The following is a 22,041-nucleotide window of genomic DNA, read 5'->3' as shown; positions in this document are numbered from 1 at the left end:
CCAGATGGACAGGTTGAGTTGTTTGGGGTCTGGGTGCCCAAATTGGCAAGACTGCTGCATGAGAAGGTCCAGCCTGATTGGAAGGATCTCGTAGGGCCTGACGACATCCCCTGGTGCACAGAGTACCAGTGCCGTCAAGACCAAGTTTGGAAGTGAGAAAGAAAAAGCGAAAGAAAGGAGAAGGAACGATAGATATCTCCGACCAGTTAATCAAGCATTGCCCATGGACTGTGAAACCTGGAGGCAAAGCTTGGGCATTTTGTATTTTCTGGGGTGGCAAATGGGCCCTTGGCTGGGGTACTCGTCCACTGGAAAGGACTGTGTAGAAGTTGAAGTTCTCACGCATGGACTGGAGGACTCTCACTGCAGTCTGTAGCTTGCTCAGGTACTGACCAGAGGTGAAGGGCACCCATGTCGGCACGCTCAGGGTGAGACTCCCACAAGGGCCTTCTTTTATGGCCCGCTGAGCACACCCTCCCGACCTTCCCCAAGCTGAGCTAGAGGAAAAGTCTAGAGGGCTGCTAGATGGGCCTTCGTGCCTCTTCCTTGATACCAAGCAGTACACTGAAAAGTCTTTTTGCAGTGAAAAATAGGAGAAAGACAGGATTTATTATGCTTGCGGGAGAGGCAGGGGTTGCAAACACCAGGCTGGTCTGCCCAAGAATTCTTAGCGCTACACTGTAGGAACAATTGGGAGCATGCATGTTCCATCACCCACTTCCTGTCAGCATTTTCCAAGGTGAGCTTCCTGGAGACTGAAGACTCAATCTAGGAATCTGACATCATCTGAGCGGCAAGACAATTGGATGCAGTCAGTCAAAAAAACGGTGTACGTGTTCGGAGACCCCAAAACACTGATATTCTCCTGTCTGTCTTGAGGAGTAGAACAGTTAGGCCCCAGAAAGTTAGAAATAATGAGTCAATCTCAGAGCCATTGCCAAGCAGGTCTGAACCCAGTGCCGCAAAATAAAAACAATCCAATATAGACTATGCCTATTTTACATTAAGGGAGTCAGAAGATCCCGCCACTTAAAGAAAAAAAAAGTAACATCATAGCCCAACACTAAAAGGCTGGAGTATGCAAAGCATGTGTATCTATATTCACACGTCACAATCAAAACATTACTGTGGAAAGCAGGGTACTAAGCACCTACAGAACTGTGTCCAATAAAAAGGACGTGTAAAAAGATCCATCTGATTGCTATTTAGAGAGGTAAGACATTTGGTATGGGGTAGGAGACTGGGAAGTTTTTTTTGTTTTGTTTTTTAAACACACTTTACAACAAATGTCCTGATCGAAAATATGCAAAAACCAGTTCCAGAGAGGCCAGAGTATACACTTTCTAAAGTTAGCTATTTTTGTCTGGATCCCAGACAGAATGAAAGGAGCAGTTAACATATGTACTGGTTTTTGATTATAGAGGTGAAAGCTGTACAACACAAAGTGCTCTATGTACTCAGAATCCTCTAAGAAGCAAACAAATCAACACTGGAGGCACTCCTAATGTGGGAGGTGAAGTGTCAGGGAACTTACAGGATAAGAGAAAGAAATTAACTAATAGCATACAATAACAGGTGAACCAGAATTCGGGTGGCGTTTGACAAATTTTATTCTGACATGCTAAAAAGGAATAAATTACATTGTTAAAGAATGACCGGCAATAAAACGGTTTTGCTTTCAGCTGTGCCAAAGTAGCAAATGTACACAGCCTTAGACAATTTTGGTGCAAACATTGTCAAGTAAGACTACCCACGTAGCAAATATTCTGCACATCAGAACTGGGTAGGCTAGCCTCTTTGAAAACCTTTCAACAAATCCATTAATATGAAAACTGGCAAATCTATTCAACCAGTACCCTCAGACAATGTTGTCATCCGTATGAACTACCCACAAGGCGAGAGAGTGGGGAAATACCTGCTGAAAGATTTACTGCACCTGAAAGAAAAACTTGATGGGGAAGAAATTAAGCCAAATAAGCCATTCCCCAAGAAAACATACAAACATTTATTCAAATAAAAAAAATGAAGGTAAAATGGGCATTAAATGAAAATAGTTTGCAAAGTAAAAAGACTTCAAGTGGCCTTGAGAAAGTTTAAGAGGGTGGAGATTTGTCAAAGTGAAATTAACAAGACATACATTTCCTTACAGAAACAGGTGTCTAGCTTTTAATGAACTTGTAAACAAATGAAAGTTTTAAAAAAAATCCCAGATCATAGATGTGTACAGTGCCTACATATCCAAGCAACTTACATATAAGGTTCAGTTGTAAGGTATTAACTAGAATTTGAGACAAGAGTGCTATATTTTTCTTCCATATAAAGAACATTACAGCGTTAATGCAGTCCTAAATAGTCCAGTAGTCTGTTTCTCTCAAGTCTTTACTGTCAAGGCTGACATTTCTGAACACAGAAGAGTAGCCAGTGTTTCTTCGTACGCCTTAAAAACTGGAATCTTTGGTTGCTAACCATACCAGCTGGCTAAAGTATGTGACAAAGAAGCCAACCTCGTTAAGAATGTTTTAAGTGTACTCTGCAAAAAGAAAAAAACCCCATTGGGGGTAACCAGAAAACGAGTATAACTGAGCGTTACCAACTGTTGCTGAAGACTGTTCATGCCATTCCTCCAAAATAATGACGTTTCTTAAGCAGTGTATAGTTCAAAAGGTTAACAAAAAAAATTGGCAAATGCACAATTTTCTCCACCACTGTGTCAACCATTTAGTAACTTTTTTCACTTGAAAAAAGAAAAATGTAATAGAAAACTGGACACCATGTTTCACTATCTCAGTAATATTCACAATTATTAACAGCGGCTACAAGTTGGGGCATGGCATCACCGGACACCACTTCCAGCCAGTTTATATCGAAATTAAGTTCTTTACACCAAGTAATGGTTGCCCATATCAACTGGCAAGTGTACATATGAACTAAAATTTCTAGGTTTGGGGAGTGAACGAGTCCTTCTCCAATATTCTCTGCTTTATTGGTTCCTTAAGTGATCAGAACCCTACAAGAAAAAAAAGGAAGGCATTATTGACAGATTAAGGAAAATTTTATCAGAAAATTTAAAAGGCATTTAATCTTAGAATTTAGAACACCCATGCAAACACTTGAGCAGAAACCAATGGCCCAACTGAAATCATAGATTTTAGAAAGCGCTGAATTACAACTACAATAGTGGAGTGCTCTGAAATAAATGCATGTATTGACGAAGAGTGAGCTCGACCAGGAATTAGAATCTGCATCAGCGCATACCGAGATAGAAAGCTGAAATTATCGATTGATGGAAGGAGCCTGAATTAAAGTCAATAGTCTCAAAACGGAGCAAAATATACTCGGGGTATGTATCAGCTAAGCTCCAATGTTAATGGCACATCAATCGCTAGCCAGTATTTTGATGGGACATCCCATAAGGCCATGTGGACATATAGCACAAAGGGCTGTATTTGTACCCTGTACACTAAAATGGTCACATGACCTTGCTCATTCACACTATGCAAAAGATGTATTGCATAACCTCTAGATGTGAAGCACTGGGGTTGTCAAAAAAAAGACTTTTAAACATTCAAATAACCTGAAGATTTTTTCCACAAAAATGTGCTTTAGTTTTTGGCTTGTAGGGTTTTGCTTAAAACTGCATGGGAAAAATGTAGGTCTTATAAAAAATAAAAAAACCAAAAAAAACAGGAGGGCAGCGGGTAAGCAGTCAGCACTGCCTCAAATCCACGTTGTTTCCCCATTGTGGATTTATCCTTTTCTGATCTTTCTGAAAATGTTCACAATTAGTAAGCAGTGACCAGAATCCTGGTATTTTTTATAACATCGATTCCATTAGTTCAGCATCAGAACACTTAACTCTCGATCACTTTACATGCTGTTGAAGGCTTTTGATAGTTCAGCTGTCTATGGGTAGGAAACAGGTTACGTTTCGAAATTGGTAAATGCTGAAACAGCTTTTTTGGAAACTGGCTGTTTAAGAGCTTAAAATATTAAATTCGAACGTTCGATCTGTATACATGCGTAGTAGCTGCAGCCTAAAGAAGCTTGCGGATGTTGGGCAAGGTATTTATTAATTCAGTTAAGGTTTCCATGAAGGACAGCTAGGATAAAAAAAAAAAAAAAAAAAAAAAAATAACTGGTCCGCTAGATTAGCACCTTTACAAATTTTTAGGGGCCCTGACGAGACACTAGCCCAAAAACAGACTATGGTAAAAAAAAAAAAAAAAAAAAAAGTCAATGATTGATTGGCTTGTAGAACCATTCATTGGCTTATTCGCTGGTGGAAAAGACTGAGCCTCGCCATTTTGGTTGACATGATGTACGAAGGCAGTCTTCCATGTAACAGTTTATTATGCCTATTTTGTTGCTGAAAATTACAAGTAGAGAGCATGGACAATCCATGTCCTTTGTGATGCACCTGCCAACATCATGCTGTACAGCATGGTTAAAACTACTGGCAAATCTAATAGGCCTCAACAGTGAGACCTATTACATTCACCAATGCTTGGTAAAATCTGAATAAAAATAGGAGGATTCATTTAGAAATCACAGTACTAAAAAGATTTAGCACATGTTAATGGTCATTTCTTTTTGGGATGGCCTTCAAACCAAGAGTCAGAAGTCACTGGTCCACCAGGAGTAAACAACTGGGGGGAAAACAATGGTACATGCTGACACTCCAGATGTTGGTTTTCCTTACAATTTGTCTAAACTGGGACACTAGCATCCTACTGCATAAGAACCATGCAAGTCCTGTATACATTTTGGTACTTTTTTTTCACACCGGCACTTGGCAAAAGTTGTCCTACAGCTACAAAGAAACTGAAAGCACAAAAGATGCCTTGCAGTATTGCTACACCAATCGGATTGTAGTTAGTAATGTTATCAAATTCAGGGTTTTTCTATGCCAGTCATTGGATCTGGAAAAGTTGGCCAATACTATTGAGGATGTTCCTCTGGGGAAAAGAGTGGTGCGATTTCATGGCAAGACTAGTACGAACTGAAGAAAGCACAACTCAGCTAGAATTCAGTCTTTTATTCTCGTAGTCCTTATTGTGCTTCTGCCTCAGTAAGAAGACACTATTCATTTGAGGACTAAAACCTGGCAGCAGAGTTTTTGAACTTCCAAAGGGAACCACTATTGTTTGATAGGGAGGGTGTGCATAAAAATGTAGTACACTGAGTCCGTATGGCCATGTTGGGCATGTTGAAGACCATCAAAGAATGTGGCAACTTGAGATGCCCGAATTGACTCGTAAAGCAAATCTCATTGAGCTTCATAACTGAAGAGCAAAAGGATGCAACAAATCACCAATTTAAGAAAAATAGCGCACAGCATATTTTATCAATTCCATTAGCAGCAGCATTTACAAAGCACCCAAATCACCAGAATCAGAATCCAAGAGGAAAAAAAAAAACAGATTAAAATTGAAAGCCTGAAAAAGAAAACCAGTTCCATTAGAGTGAAAGCAGTTCCCACGTTTTCAGACCAAAACAAAGGCTTGATGAAATTAGATGGTTAATGCAAGCAAGCAATGAAGTTGTTATGCCAGTCCCAGAAGAAATAAATATGAAAATGATAACATGGTTCGAAAGTTAGTAGTCATTTTCCAAGGACGTTTCTGCTTTTAACCCTCTGAAGCCAAATTGGGTCTAAAAACCACCCTTCATTTAGGGCCATGGTCAAAATTTGGTTGTTCGTTGTGCTTTGCTTTTTTTGCCACGTCTCTTGGTTCTTGGCTACTAACCTTTCACGTTACTCTTGGATTTGTCAATTTGCTTGCCTGTGGGGGTTTGGGCTGGCTGGCCCTGCCCACTGGAAGATGCGGCCTGCTGTGCTGCCTTCTGCTTCAACATTGTCCAGTCAAAAGTGTAGTCGTACTGGTGATTCAGAGTTCTTGAATGAAAAATATATATATTAAGACATTTTCTGCACAGATAAAACGTTTTACTGTAAACTAATTTAACTAGGGACTAAACTTTGTGAGCTATAAAGGGCACTTTCATAAATGCAAGCATCACAATGAGCTCCCACAAACATGCTTTACTTGTTGGATTACACAACAAACTACCGATTGTGAAGCATGAGATAGGACAGGATTTGACCAATATCCATAACCTACATTTATAACGAAGATTTAGAATATATCAGTGAATGGCTAGACTGAAATGCCTTGACCAAAATGACCTTCACGTGTAAATCCTTTGACTTCATCTGTGCATTCATAACTCCATGTTACTCAACCTACTAAATTTTGCATTTAAAAAAGTGAATCACCACTGCATACGTACCTGAATAAAATACGGAATAGTTGCCGGAGGTACATGTAGTCTGGAGCCTCCTCAAATCTTAACCCCCGACAGTAATTCAGGTACATAGCAAACTCTGCAGGAAATCCCTGTGAAGTAAAAAAGGTGAAACCACCATTATAGAAAACATAGAAGAAATATACTACGAACCTAATGAAGCATTTGGAAATGCATTCAGTGAGGTCACTGGACTTGTATAGTCTGTCAAGTTGCACAACCTTTAATGAAGACACAAGCAAGACAATTTCTTATCCTGAATATGGTGCATACATTTCTGAAACTGTTTGACGAGTCCCTTACATTTCAGACAAACTGGAGCCAACTACCCATTACCAACTTTGCCATGGAATTTCCTAACATCTTACTTTGGAGCAGAAGAGAAAGCTCATCACTAAGGCAATGTATTATTGCTGAACTGCTTTCACGAGCCTAGCTTAAGAAAATCTGAACAAATTAAATATTGAGAATTAAAGACCCACAAGTTTGAACTCTGTGGGCCTTCCACTTTTTTGCTCATAAGTGTGCTTTAATTGCGATTATCCTGAGTTTTGCAAAATAATAAGAAACTCCTTTCCAGAAATGTTATCATGCATACACAGTTTCGACAAGCGACACCAAACTTCATATAAGTGTGTCCTCAATTTGCCTAAGACACCATGACTTTATTTAGAGCAAGACGTTTTCCAGGAGTAATAAGACGTATGAACAGATATGTAACAATAGTTTAGCAGCCTTTACATACTTTGCAGATACATATGGTATGCACTCCTTCAGTCCTGCTTCAATCTTTTTAAAATTAAAAACAGGACAGAAGCTTGGACCTACAGAATAGGAATCAAATGGGACACCAAAATTAGAATGCAACTTGCTCGAGTAGTTTTATTCGCAAAGGACATCAAAACTTGTAAACCACTAACAGATTAGTGCTAAACGGGTATCCTATGACACAAAAACAGAGGCGAATCTAAGCACACTACATGCTTTTACACGTGGGGCATTTGAGTAAGTAGTGGACAGCTTTGCTTATACCTTAAGACAATTAAAAAGTGATTAGTGAATGCCTGCTTTGTAGCGCGTGTCAAACATTCTAAACGAATTGAAAAAACAAATCGGATATCAGTTAATATAAAAGTAGTACAGCTTTTATGTTCAGGTACTGAGCCCCCATCCAACCCCGGTTCTTGCCGCAGTTGGCTAGAATTTCACCTTCTTTCCTCAACACAGCTCAACTTAGGCAGAGGAACTGTCGAGGGAAGATTATAGTTAAGAAAGGAAATGATCTTACCTTGCATAAAACCTCAACAGGAGTAGACATCTTCTTTTCACTAATCTTTTCATATTTTTGTTTCTTTGTTGCAGCCTGTGGAACATGTGGAACACAATATAAAAATGTTGTGCAATACCGGATATATAAGGAGGACAAACAAACAAGTTTGTGATGTGACTGGGCTTTATTGCTGATAAAAATATATCACCATTTACCTTTTACAGATGCCATGATAAAGCACAAATTTAAAAGTACCATCTGAATACCGGTGAAACATGGCACCTGAGAGACAGGCACCAAACTAAAATCTGTGGTGCATAGAGTGTGGCACACACAAATGCTTGGACAACGTTCCTTAGGGGAGTCCAACATTAAATGGTAACAAACCTGTTCATGGATATTGGCCGCAAAGTAGTGTGTGAAAAGAAAATCTCACCGTCACTTCCCAAGACACTGAATTTTCCTAGACAGCATGGTACAAGCAAGTCTTATTTTCTCCTGGCGAGCATGTTAATAGCTTTAATTTCAATTTATTTTATTGGTTTAAGGCGCTAATTAGAACTTGCCGCGTTGCCACCTTGAAGGTTAGGCAGATCTCTTGTGAAACTTTAAAACTAAGGTCTGCATTTGACAGGGAGGGAGGAAAAAGGCTCAGCCCTGCAAGGCACAGTGGACCGTTCAGAACTGGAAAAGCCTTTTGTGGAAGAAAAACCCAGTAAAATACCAAGTTAGAGCATATTACATTAGAGAAGAGGTATCGAGGCATCTAGGCAGTTAGGCAATCTGAACAACAACGGTTTAAGGCAATAGGAAGGTACCAAGAACAACAGCAATCAAAACTATACACTGGATGTACAATAAGTATAGTACTTATGAACAAGTTATCTGGGGCGGAAGTAAATGCTGTGGTACCGCGGTATACGAGGCATTACTGTGTGGCCTGTGCTGTATGTAGCATATGCAATGAAAACTCAATTCTGAAAAAGGTGACGCTCTTACATAAAAGGACAGCTTAAAAAATAAAATAAAAAAAAAACATACTTGCAGACTCCAATTCTGATAGGTCACACAAAACCAATACGTATCACTAGTGCATGCAAACAGAGCAAAACACCACTACACAGTTTGCTTTTGCAGCTGTGACTTCTTGGTCCACAAAGCGGTCTGCTACAAAGGCAAATGCAACTAGTCTGAAAATGGAATATGGGTGTTCACAAAATGTAATATCTAACTATTTCGAAACCATGGCAACTCTACGCTGCATGCACTATTAACCAATTAGCCCAGTCACATTCAACATTTTTTGTTTAACAGTACGAATGCATGACCTACCTTCAATCCTTGCCAAGGTAAGCTGGTTCTGTTGAAGTACATTAGCACGTATCCCAGTGACTCCATGTCGTCTCGCCGGCTGCACAAATCAATATTGGAAGAAAGTAATCATTGGGGGTCTATGGGCCATTCCTTGGTGTGTTAGAAATATGCAGTTTAATTATAACATACTATTTTTACACAGGCTACATTTAAAAATCTTGAGTAGGAAGTTGAGTCAAGTGTGGAATTGCTAGAAGACCTGGTCATCTGGCCAGCTTTGTTTAAGGTTAAATACAAACTGCCTCATTCCCAGAAAGGTAGCTACTAAATTCCTAATCACACAATTTTACCACTTCAGAAGTCAAACCTCCGTCTGAGAAGTACCACAAGCTATACAAAAGGTGAAACCAATGAGGCGGACTGTAAGGAAACAAGTTACTTACCTGTAACTTTAGTTCTCCAGTATTGGAAGCTTTCATAGATTCACATGCCTGAATCATTCCCCGTTGTCGAGACGGGAGTCTCCGGTATATAAAAAAGCAGTGCTTAGTAGTAAAGCAAACTGAAAAGAGGCCTAGGCCCATTTCCCTTTTGCAACCCATAGCCTTTATGTAAACAAGCATTTACAATGCAACGGTCTCGCCTTTGCAAAAGTTAGAGCTATTGGCGCTACTCTTCTCCTGTACATCGCAAGTGTGCCAAACCTGGCGCGGATAGTAGCCCTTCCAGATGGTGTATGATTTTGTAAACTGCCACCACAAGCTCTTCAGAGTAAATCTGACAATTTCACTCAGCGCATGTTGTTAAATTGCCTCAGTCTACTATCAAAGGGAGGGGGCAACTGCCATGCCACAGGGTGGAAGGGCTATGATCATAGAAAATGCGTTGATATAACGGTCCTGTCTTAGGTGGACTACCATGTTAATTAAATAGGGCCACACCTACCAAAAAGTAACCAATCAGACTAGTGCAAGACGGACGATTAAAAGTATGTTTTCCTTCCCTATCGGATGTGGTTCTGCCATTACAGACTCGTTGCAAAATCATCCAACTGGTACCTGGCCATTAATTTGCAATACGCTCCTTGCAGACAGAGTGTAAACAAGGTTCAGTTGTACATTCAACCCAACATTAAATGAGTGCATCTTCTAGCTGAAAAATATTCTGTTTAGTTTAGGTGTAAGATCATGCCACAGAACATTTTGTGAATCGACCTCTGACGTTTTCATGGATTATTTTCAGTGGTCACACACTTCAGGAGTATTGGGTCTTAATTGTATTTGTCTGATCTCTTACAGGCAACATAGTCATTTGCTGTCAGTCTTTAGTGCCTCCTTTACTTGTAATGTGCTCTGCTTTACTAGAAACCCATACCTCATTTTCCGAATCGCATGCGTTGCATAATCAGTTGAACAGATTTTAGCCATTACGCCTCACTTTGGAGGTCTATTCCCTTAACATACAAACTCCATGAACAACCTAGTTGTAGGTTGCAGTTGCACTTCGCTAATGACTGGTGGAGCTCAGATATTAGAATTAAATTTTTGGTTTTTAGGTTGATGTGTCAACATTGAGAAATTCCGAGTGAAGACGGGAAGCAGAAAATTGTATTGTAAATAGTTGCCAATGCCTAATGTGTCAACTGTGATGTATAAATCTCCCAGAGCACATGATCGTGGTATTGCAATTAGTTTTTGGGGATAAAGGCAGGATGACTTGTTTTAATTTTACAAAAAACATATAACCATTGTGAAGCCTGGCAGCACATAAGCAAGTTAAATATACATAGCTACATTTAAGTGCTATGACGGTCTGGAAACTCATCAATTTACCACAATATAAATCAATTATCCTGTAATGGCATAGCAAGCCCACAGTCCGCCCCCGGACATTCCTGTGAGAAGACTACATTTAACCTGTAATGGCATAGCAAGCCCACAGTCCGCCCCCGGACATTCCTGTGAGAAGACTACATTTAACCTGTAATGGCATAGCAAGCCCACAGTCCGCCCCCGGACATTCCTGTGAGAAGACTACATTTTGAAAAAATCCCCGCCGCGCTGCCTGTGACGACCCGGAAGCGGTTCGGCCAATCACATCGCGGACCCGACCGGCATAGCAAGCCCACAGTCCGGACCCGGACATTCCTGTGAGAAGACTACATTTAACCTGTAATGGCATAGCAAGCCCACAGTCCGCCCCCGGACATTCCTGTGAGAAGACTACATTTTGAAAAAATCCCCGCCGCGCTGCCTGTGACGACCCGGAAGCGGTTCGGCCAATCACATCGCGGACCCGACCGGCATAGCAAGCCCACAGTCCGCCCCCGGACATTCCTGTGAGAAGACTACATTTAACCTGTAATGGCATAGCAAGCCCACAGTCCGCCCCCGGACATTCCTGTGAGAAGACTACATTTAACCTGTAATGGCATAGCAAGCCCACAGTCCGCCCCCGGACATTCCTGTGAGAAGACTACATTTTGAAAAAATCCCCGCCGCGCTGCCTGTGACGACCCGGAAGCGGTTCGGCCAATCACATCGCGGACCCGACCGGCATAGCAAGCCCACAGTCCGCCCCCGGACATTCCTGTGAGAAGACTACATTTAACCTGTAATGGCATAGCAAGCCCACAGTCCGCCCCCGGACATTCCTGTGAGAAGACTACATTTAACCTGTAATGGCATAGCAAGCCCACAGTCCGCCCCCGGACATTCCTGTGAGAAGACTACATTTAACCTGTAATGGCATAGCAAGCCCACAGTCCGCCCCCGGACATTCCTGTGAGAAGACTACATTTAACCTGTAATGGCATAGCAAGCCCACAGTCCGCCCCCGGACATTCCTGTGAGAAGACTACATTTTGAAAAAATCCCCGCCGCGCTGCCTGTGACGACCCGGAAGCGGTTCGGCCAATCACATCGCGGACCCGACCGGAAGTCCCGCCCCATCGCGTCGAGAGCGAGCTGCCCGAGGAGCCACGAAGGCTCCTGATTGAGTCCCGGTCCCGAGATGGGGGACCGGGTGAAGAGCGGCCGGGCGCATGGGGAAGGCAGGGCTCTCATGTGGTGAGAGAGCCCCGCAAAGCGCTACCGCCGCCCGAGAGCCAGAACCGCCGCCGAGCACCGCCAGAACAGGTGAGTGTGTTGAGGGAGAGGAGAGGTGTGTGTCTGAGTGTGTGTGTGTGTGTGTGTGTGTGTGCGTGTGTCTGTCTGTGTGCGCGTGTGTCTGTTTAAGGGGGGGTGCGTGTGTGTATGGCTGTGTATGTGCGCATGCGTGAGTGAGGCTTTATGAGGCACGGCGACGTGCGTGCTCCCGAGGTTCAATCTCGGCAAGGGAAAGCACGTAGAACTCTGCTGTCCACATTCCCCGAAAAGTAACTACATAAGTTGTCTCGCCAGACAGCAAAGCTTCGCTTTCGTCTAGGCGAGACCTAAAAAGGCCCAAACTTTTCCCTGAACCAATCAAAGCTCCTCACCCTCTAGAACCCTCCTGCGAGAACCTTCTGCCCCTCAGATTTTTCGCGCACTCATGCATATAACACTCCTTGTCCTAAATCAGAGGTGAGCCTCTCAGGGGAGGAGGGTGGGTGCATGTGAATCTATGAAAGCTTCCAATACTGGAGAACTAAAGTTACAGGTAAGTAACTTGTTTTCTTACTCCAGTATTGGAACTTTCATAGATTCACATGCCTGAATCAGAATAACGAGCAGTGAAAAACAAAGCACATTTCTCAGATACATTTCATAATCATGCAATACAATTTGAAAATGAAGCATAACCTCATATGTATATACGTATAGAAAATGTGACTTTGCAAACAAGAACAATTACGGATAGAGGGATGTAAAAAAGGATGATACTTCGCAGTACCGCCTCTCCCAACCCCGCATCCGATTCTGCGGCTGCCTCCAAGCAGTAGTGCCTGGTGAAGGTGTGCGTAGATGCCCAGGTCGCTGCTCTGTAGATATCCTGGATTGGCACTCCTCCAAACAGTGCAGTGTATGTGGCCACCGCCCTCGTGGAATGGGCACGAACTCGTGCATTTAAAGGCTTTCTAGCAGCTTGATGACAGTAGACAATCGCACTGGAAATCCATTTGGCAATTCCCCTCTTTGACAGCGGGAAACCTTTCCTGGGTGCGCTGAAAACGACTAATAACTGAGAAGACTTGCGAAACGCCTTAGTTTCTTTCAAGTAAAATTTCATACATCTCTGAACGTCCAGTGAATGCAATACTCATTTCGCTGCTGTTTACGGATGAGGAAAGAAACGTTTCAACACCAAGGGTTCGTTCAAATGAAAATCAGTTGGCACCTTCGGAATGAACTTCGGGTTTGTCCTGAGAATCATTCTATACTGAAACTAAGAAAGGCTCCTGAATCGTGAGCGCTTGTAGTTCACCTACTCTTCTCGCTGAAGTCAATGCAATGAGAAGAGCCACCTTCCAGGACAAGAACTTCAGATCTGCCCTATGTATCGGTTCAAACGGTGGTTTCATCAATTGAGAGAGTACAATATTCAGATTCCATAGTGGTGGTGGAGGCTTTACTGGAGGAAAGACCCTGAATATCCCCTTCATAAATTGCTTGTTAATCCTTGAGGACCATAAGGATGGGCCTGACGATGACCTCCTGTAGCGGGATAACGCAGCCAAATGCACCTTGATGGAAGCGTGTGCTAATCCTGACTTTGCCAATAGCAGAACGTAAGGTATAACTTGATGAGGTGCAGCAATAAGAGGGTGAACGTTATGCCTCTTACACCAGACAAAACCTCTTCCATTTCATCCTGTAGGTTTTGTTGGTACTCTCCGCTCTGGCCTTGGACAGGATCTCTACATTTGTGTGAGATGTTCAGATGGCTAAACTCAGTGTTCAGGAGAAAGGCTGCTAATCGCAAGCATTTCGGATCCGGATGGAGCACCTGCCCCTTGGACATTGTCAGAAGCGATGGAATTGGACGCAACCGAATTGGACGGTCCTCCGACAGCAGCAGCAGTTCCGTGAACCAGTGTTGTCTGGGCCACCACGGGGCTACCAGGATCAGTCTGCATGGCTCTTTCTTGATCTTCACCAGTACGCGGGGGAGAAGAGGAATTGGAGGAAAACCGTAGGCAAAGATGCCAGACCATGCCATGGAAAACGCATTCCTCCAAGATCCCTTCTGGAGAAGCCAGCTTGCGAAGTACTGGCATTTTCTGTTTTCCCTTGTAGCGAAGAAGTCCACTATTGGTGTTCCCCATCTTTGAAAGACGCTGTCCAGGATCCCCTGGTCTAGCTCCCATTCGTGGCAGGACGATTTGAGCCTGCTGAGAGTATCCGCCTTGACGTTTTGATCCCCCGGGAGGTGTTCTGCTGACAATGATATCCCTTGCTGAAGAGCCCATTCCCATATCTCCTGGGCTTCTTGAGTCAGGGAGAGAGAGATCTCGTTCCCCCTTACTTGTTCACATAATGCATCATCGTAGGGTTGTCTGTTCTTACCAACACCGGCGAACCTCTTATCCTTGGTAGAAAAGCCAGCAATGCCAAGCGAATCGCTCTGAGCTCCAGCAGATTTATGTGTAATTGCTGCTCGTGCACCTTCCAAGGACTGCGGACCTGAAGGTCCTGAAGGAAAGCTCCCCATCCTTCTAAGGATGCATCCGTCATTACCACTAGAGGAGCCGCTTTTGCCAGAAACGTCAGTCCTTGAGACACATTTCCTTTGTGTCCACCACTTTGCTGTCTGTACCATCACTGGTGTCACCCATATTGTATCTTCGAAAGATCCCTTCGCTTGACGCCATTGGAGATCGATCTGCTCTTGCCATGGTCTCATCCTTAGCCTGCAGCAAGGTACCAGGGGAATACAAGATGACATCGTGCCCAGCAAGGATTTGTACCTGCGGACTGAAAGACTTTCTTTTTACAAAGTCTTGGAAGAGGGACACAATCCTCAATTGCCTTTCTTCGGAGGGAAACGCTTTGTTGCATTCCGTGTCCAATATTGCCCCCAGAAATGTGATCACTTTTGCTGGGTGGAGGTTTGACTTTCCCTCGTGGAGAGTCAATCCTAGATTGGCGAACAAGTCTATGCAGGCCTGTGTTGACGCTCTGGCCTGTACCTTTGATGGTGCTTTGACTAACCAGTCATCGAGGTAAGGAAATATTTGATGTTTTTGCTTCCTAATCACAGCCGCCACTGGAGCCAGGCATTTCGTGAAAACTCTCGGCGCTGTCTTCAAGCCGAATGGCAGTACCCTGAATTGGTAATGTCTTCCGGCTACTAAGAACCGAAGGTACTGTCTGTGTGCAGGATGGATCGGGACGTGGAAATACGCGTCTTGTAGGTCCAATGTGGTCATATGATCTCCTGCGTTTAATAACGGAAGGATGTCATGCAGCGACACCATCCTGAAAGATGGTTTCTTGAGATAGGTGTTTAAGGATCTGAGATCCAGAATGGGGCACCACTGGAGCTTGTTTTTCTTGACAAGAAAAAACCAGGAGTAAAACCCCTTGTTTTCCTGGGCTTTCGGTACCGGTTCTATTGCTCCCTTTCGGAGCATTGTCCGAATCTCCTGCCGGAGTTGATGCAGATGGTTGGCTCTCTGGTGCATCGGTGGCGTACAAGGGGGCGTTTGAAGAAATTCTAGGGTATGACCAAATTGAATTATTTTGAGGACCCATTGATCCGTTGTTATTTCCCGCCAATTGTGAAGATAGTGAGCAATCTTTCCACCCAGGGGAGGATCTGACAGAGCCGGAAGATGGAGGTTGTCATTGTCGACGGGTGATGTCCTTTCCTCGGCCACCCCGTCCTCTTGGGAGTTGATTTTGTTTATCCTCCTGATTGACGCTGGCTGTACTGTTGACGGTAAGGCTGCGATGAGGACGGATAAGAAGAATATCTCCCCTGTTGGTATCCTCCTCTATACGAGGACTGCCCTCTACCCCTGGAGCCATGAAAAGGGGTTTTTCTGTATTGCAGTGTCCCCAGAGCCTTTGCCGTATCCTTCTTGATACTCTGCAGAGTATCATCAACATACTTCTCAAATAACTCTTCTCCATTGAAAGGGAGGTCTAAAATCTTGTTTTGCACCTCTGGCCTAAACGCTGTTGCTCGCAGCAATCCTTGCCTGCGCAGGACCGCCGCTCCTCCCAAGGATCTAAATGCCGTGGTCGCTATACCCATAGCGCAGTCTATGACTTCGGCCGAAGTCTTCTCTCCTTCCATGAGAATCTTCTTCGCCTCCTGCTTCTCTGGTTCCGGCACCTGGTTAATGTATGGAGACAGGTCACACCACATCTGCCTGTCGTACCTTCCCAAGAGAGCTAGGGCATTAGCTGCTCTCACTAGCAGAGCCGACATTATGGAAAACCTTTTTCCCGCATTGTCCTACCTTCTGCCCTCTTTGTCCGGAGGTGTTGCAATCGGAGCAGATGGGTTCCTGGATTTCTGTTGTGCCGCCCGAGTAATAACAGAATCCGGTTTGGGATGACCCAAAAGGCAAGCTGGAGCATCCATACGTGCCTTATACTTTTTATCTAGTCTGGCCAGAACCGGCGTTACCGTAGCTGGCGTCTCCATGACCTTTAATCCTTCCTTCCAAATAGGAGACACTATAGGCAGGGATTGCACAGATCTCCGATAAGAGTCCTTGAAGTCGTATAAAAAACACTCCATCTTCTCTTCTGTCATGGTCAGTGCAAATCTTAGTGGCTCTTTCCATCAAATTATGAAATCCACCAATGTCCTCCGGTGGAGAATCTACTGGTCTCGGCGTAGGAGTTGAAGGTGAGGGGGTGATATAGTCATGCCATTCTGCACTTGTGTCCGCAATTTCCCCATCCTCATGATTGTCATCCGAGGTATTGGGATATGACGTCGGCAGTGGAGACCTAGCAGTAGGCTCTGGCAAAATCTCTCTCCTACGAACCGGTGTCCCTGGCACAGACTGTGGACGTGGAATAACCTCTGGGGCCTGTTGAGCGACTGGAGTAGCTGGGTAGCTCTTCTATAATCTTCGAGCATGCCCTGGAGGTCCCTCAACAAAGAGGATGGCACACTTGTCATCTCCTCACGTTGCTGTTGGCGATATTGGTGCTGTTCCTGGGTTGTTCCTGATAACCCCCATATTCTTCCTCAGAATCCTCCTCCTGGTACTTGACCTGCAGTTGCGAAGGGCTACTTGCAATTCCATACTCCTCATCTTACTCTTCCGAATCTTCCTCTTTCAGCAGGTGAGATGGCAGCAACGGAGAGACCTTGCTCGGAGATGTAACCTCTGGTGTTATAGGTTTTTTTCAAGGCACCAACCTTTTTTCGGGTGTTTTTTCCACTTGTCGACGAGATTCCCATCGCCGTCGTCTACCAAGTCATCGTCGTCGACGTTGTAGTCACCATCTACGCAGTCCTCGTCGACGGTTAAAACAGTAGACGATATCGCAGTCGACGGTGAAATAGTCGACGCGGTTTTCTCACCAGCTTTAACACCATCTTTCTTAGTCGACGACGGAGGTGTTTTTGTCGTCGATGATCCTTTTTTCGTCGACAGTCCCGTCGACGGTGCTGAAACATTATCTTTCTCCTCAGAAGGCGTAGACGAAGTCCGTTTGATGGTAATCTTGATTTTCTGAGGTGATTGTGGTGGATCTGAGGCGGCTTTCACTGATATCACCTCACCAGCAGAACCCTTCTTCCCCTTAGCTGTAACTGAAGGGGATTTTGAGGGACTGCACCCTGAAGTTCCTGGAGTGGTCTTTTTAGGGGCCTTCTCAGGTCTTTCTCCTGAGGAATGTGTCTGAGGAGATCTACTTCTCTTCTGAGATCTTAGACACCACAGATTCCTCTTCACTCACTTGAGGGGATCTCCTTCCTGGCTTTAACCTTCTGAAGCCAGATCAGCAGCCTTCCCTCAGGATCTCTCAAGGTTTTATTAGAAAAGGTACGACATACCTTACAATCTGCTGCCTTATGGTCTGGATAGAGGCAGTAGATGCAGTCTTTGTAAGCGTCATCTGTATAAAGCCTCTTTTTAGAGCCGGTGGAACAAGCTCTAAATAATCCTTTCTTCTCAGACATGGTAGATGAAAAACCTCAAATCTAAGTCAAAATACTGTAAAAGTAAAGATTGAGCAGAGCTCAAAGGAGACTCCCTAGCACAACGTGCGGTAGAAAAATCTGAGGGGCAGAAGGTTCTCTCAGGAGGGTTCTAGAGGGTGAGGAGCTCCGATTGGTTCAGGGAAAAGTTTGGGCCTTTTTTACATAACAAAGGCTATGGGTTGCAAAAGGGAAATGGGCCTAGGCCTTTTTTCAGTTTGCTTTACTACTAAGCACTGCTTTTTTTATATACCGGAGACTCCCGTCTTGACGACGGGGAATGATTCAGGCATGTGAATCTATGAAAGTTCCAATACTGGAGTAAAATGTATAATTCCTTACAACATACTTTCAGAAAGGTACATAAAATTCAAAAACAAACCAATTAAGATCTGATCATATCAAAGGATGACATATGGGATCATTTTTTCAGCTTAAGTTACAGTGGACTATATTTAATAGCTGGTTTAAGAAAAGCTCATCTTTAGAAGTTCATATTCCCAATTTGAATGCCTACTGTCCGGCTAAAGATCGATAACTCAAGCTGGGGCTTTTTACTAACTGGTTTAGACAATCCCTGTTTAACTGCTTTGGTTGGGAATTTAGAGTTTGGATATTTAAGCATAGTTCTTATATCACTGTAGATATTTGGTTGATGGAATTTGTAGTTTTTGTTTTTAAACTATATGGTGAAGGAGGGAATGCGTTAACTGCTTCTCTGGATAGTTTGTTAGTTGTCCACTTGGGCTGTTAAGGTGCAATTTGAGGATGTTGAATTGTACAACTAATTAATAGTTGTAATGTACCATTTATTGGGCTTGGAGAATTACTTAATGTTAGATGGTCATCAGTGATTATCCTTTAATGCATCTTTGTGGGCCTTTCATACATAAATCTGTGTTTAAGTAACCGCATAAAACAAATCCTTATGTAAACATTCTCTTTATATCTAAAACAAGATGTGAAATCTGCAGTGCAAAGAATGCAAAAACGTATGATATAATCTTGATCTTTGCTTCAGACCGTTCTAAAAAAGCACCCCATTCTAACAGAAGTAACAGGAAGGGTACACACACATTGGCACTTTTAAAACCTATGTTAATCAGCTGACTTCAATTACTAAAAAAATTAAGTGAACCCCAGCAAGAACCTCTACAGATAAATTGATGGTATAGGCGTCACGTAAGGAACACCTAGATCATTAATGGCAATGTGGTGATGTGACTGCTACAGAGATTCAGCGAACAGTCATTATTTGGGGCAAATTAATCGTTGAATTGAAAGTGATAAGTACATGTTAATTTAAGTACATTTTTAAAGGTTGTATAGTAAAATTAGGTTAGTTGTAATTAAATTCAAAATTGGCTTAGGGTCAGCATATGATATTCTTTCGAATTAAAATGTGTAAAATAAACTAATCATGGTTTAAAGCTTGATTTAAGATAATGCATGCAATTTTAGTCAAGGATTAAGGCAAGTATTAGTAAAAAGGGAAGATTCATTTAACCCAACTAATGGCTAGAGTTAGAATTATTATTATGGAGAGGTTATGGACTATAAATTGAGGGCTGCCGCTATAGTAATGTACACAGCTCTTACCACCCCCGACATGGCACTTAAGTGTTATGGTTAACGATAAATCAATTACCAATGTCAAAATGGTACGATGTACTTCTAGTTGATAGGGTACAAACTATCACTTGCAGAGACCTAGGTGAGTTTTCTTGAAAATCAAAACCCTTTCGTACTACCTTTCCACTAGTCTTCACACCAAAAAAAAGTGACATAGTTTCTCTACAAAATACGTTTTTTCATATCTGGAAAGTTACATTTGAGTATGAAAAAACAGGCAGGGACAGACACTGACTTAGCAGATAAAGGATTCAATATGGAAATGAATACTCCAAGGAATGGATGTGTCAAGCAAAGACAAAACTGGTCAAAGAAAAACTGCTCAGATGCTTCAATATACATGGAAACAAACCAAATTATCAGAACTTGCTCCAGACTGTTGGTGCGCACGGTAACCCAAGATGGATTCAGATCTACTGGGAAAGCATGCCTAGTGAGCACACTGGATCAAACAGATTACAGTAACAGGAAAGATGTGTGTTGCAGAAGGCAGGCACAACAACTCAGACTTCAGCTCGATCTCCGCCCATTCAAGAGCCTTCCCCCTACCTCCATTCATTTCTGTGCATTTAAATTCACAATGGCTCTTAATACTCTGGCCAGCAAATCACGTTAAGAAAATTACAAAGGACAAGAAAGCGCTTGCTTGGGGCACATAGTCAATGCTGAGATTTGCCAACTTAGTAAAATGCGATGCATGATTAACAGCAACAGCACTGAAAGAACACAAAGTTGTTGAGCAGAACGCAGCGCATCTGAGAGACCAAGACCAGATTTGGTGTGATCCACAAATATAGTGTAAAATGCGACATACAAATGTTAAGAATGCACTGTACAAATTCCAATAACTTACCAAAATGCTAAATAAACTGACAGACTAGATGCTCATTACGATAAAGGACATTGCATTATAAAGACAACAAAAAAAAGCAAAGCAAATTCACTTTCAAATTTGAACTATCTCCAGTGTTTAAATGGTTAAACACTTTCTTTTGGAGAAGGTACTCTGAGAGGCTTATATTCAATTTAGTGTTGGACACTCACCTGGCAGCAATCACAATGCATGAATACTGTAAAGCTTTTGCAAACTGGGGGGAATTTTTTATGGGGAAATAAAACAAAAGTAATATTTAAAAAGGCCTGCGAATTAAAACGGTCATGGCTTTCCAAGTGTGGAAAATCTTTGTGAGGAAACAAAAAAGGGGCGAGTGCCTTTAATGCAGTGATATATATTTCTTCAAAACAGAGTTGCCCCCAAAGGACAAGCCACCTCTCAGGTAGGTTTCATTCACAGTTTAATCAGGAAGCTGCAACAGGGTTAGCAGAATGTCACGTTTTCATAAAGCCGGACGCATTTCGTGCAAGAATGCACTTCAAAGGCAAAGTTCATGAAGCACCGCAAAGCAGGTCAGGCACTGTTTTAAACCAAAGGTACCCGCCCAGTGGCTGCTGGCAATGCCTTCTGGTACCTGTAGTGCCCGTCAGTATTCCTTTAGTAAGGTGCTTCGCGCTGCGTCTTATTTGCAAGATAAAACCCCAGTGGGTATTCGTGAATGAAACCACTGTGCACTGCTGCCTTGTATAACTCCCAAAACCACCTCCTGTTCCACTGGTGATAACCATCTGGCATCATCAAAGGACCGCTTTCATGCGGCGGGGCTCCGTCCACGGCTGGGCCAGCCGTAACATTTCTTCAACAGGAGCGGAACAGGAGGTCGTTTTGAGAGTTATACGAGGGCTTTGATGAAGTGCATCCTTGCACGAAACGAGGCAGGCTTTATGAAAACGTGACATTCTGCTAACCCTGTTGCAGCTTCCTGATTAAACGGTGAATGAAACCTACCTGAGAGGTGGCTCTCCCTTTCGGGGCAACTCTGTTTTGAAGATATATATCCAAAAAACTCCTGCAGACTGCAGAGGCCACACGGGGGGAAATTCTGTTGGAAGCTCTTTACTGGATTAACAGGGCATAATGCATTTCGGCCATCGCCAGAAGCCACTCATTCAAGATACTGGCCCAACCTAGTCTTTAGAATGTCCAGCAGCTTTCCCATTGGTGGGAACACACTCCACAAAAGCCATCTATACACAAACACACATTTAACATCTTACATGCGTCGGACTGCCCCTGGACGTCCGACGTCACAGTGGGTGTAGGAGGACGGCGTCCGTCGCAAGTGTAGATCTATATATATTTTCTTTCCAAATATACCTCCCATACCAGGAAGTAAACCAGGACACCCAGAGCTTCTTGCAGAGAAAGTTTATTTTGCAAGTGAAAAAAATACGACGCGTTTCACCATTACGGCTTGATCACGCAATGGTGAAACGAGTCGTTGTTTATTCACTTGCAAAATAAACTTTCTCTGCAAGAAGCTCTGGGTGTCCTGGTTTACTTGCTGGAAAGGGAGGTATATTTGGAAAGAATATTG

General features: G+C 43.1%; 1 protein-coding gene across 5 annotated transcripts in view; it reads right to left on the bottom strand.

Moving 5' to 3' along the window:
- Window positions 1-1,592: 1,592 nt before the first annotated feature.
- Window positions 1,593-22,041, bottom strand: part of CSNK1A1 (casein kinase 1 alpha 1) — a 55,538-nt gene continuing 35,089 nt past the window's right edge. For 2 of the 5 annotated variants that reach the window (XM_078652977.1, XM_078652973.1), the window contains 5 exons: window positions 8,909-8,987; window positions 7,595-7,669; window positions 6,292-6,398; window positions 5,748-5,896; window positions 1,593-3,007 (listed from right to left, as the gene is read on the bottom strand). In XM_078652977.1, coding sequence (XP_078509103.1) covers window positions 3,000-3,007; window positions 5,748-5,896; window positions 6,292-6,398; window positions 7,595-7,669; window positions 8,909-8,987 — 418 coding nt within the window. In that variant the 3' untranslated portion in view covers window positions 1,593-2,999. Of the gene's footprint in view, window positions 3,008-5,742; window positions 5,897-6,291; window positions 6,399-7,594; window positions 7,670-8,908; window positions 8,988-22,041 lie in introns of those variants that run through there. The other 3 variants (XM_078652978.1, XM_078652975.1, XM_078652974.1) reach the window with 2 other exon arrangements.

This window comes from Lissotriton helveticus, chromosome 7 (assembly GCF_964261635.1).
Source record: "Lissotriton helveticus chromosome 7, aLisHel1.1, whole genome shotgun sequence".
Taxonomy (NCBI): domain Eukaryota; kingdom Metazoa; phylum Chordata; class Amphibia; order Caudata; family Salamandridae; genus Lissotriton; species Lissotriton helveticus.
The sequence above is the reverse complement of the archived record's forward strand: the minus strand, read 5'-3'. Positions and strand labels throughout refer to the sequence as shown.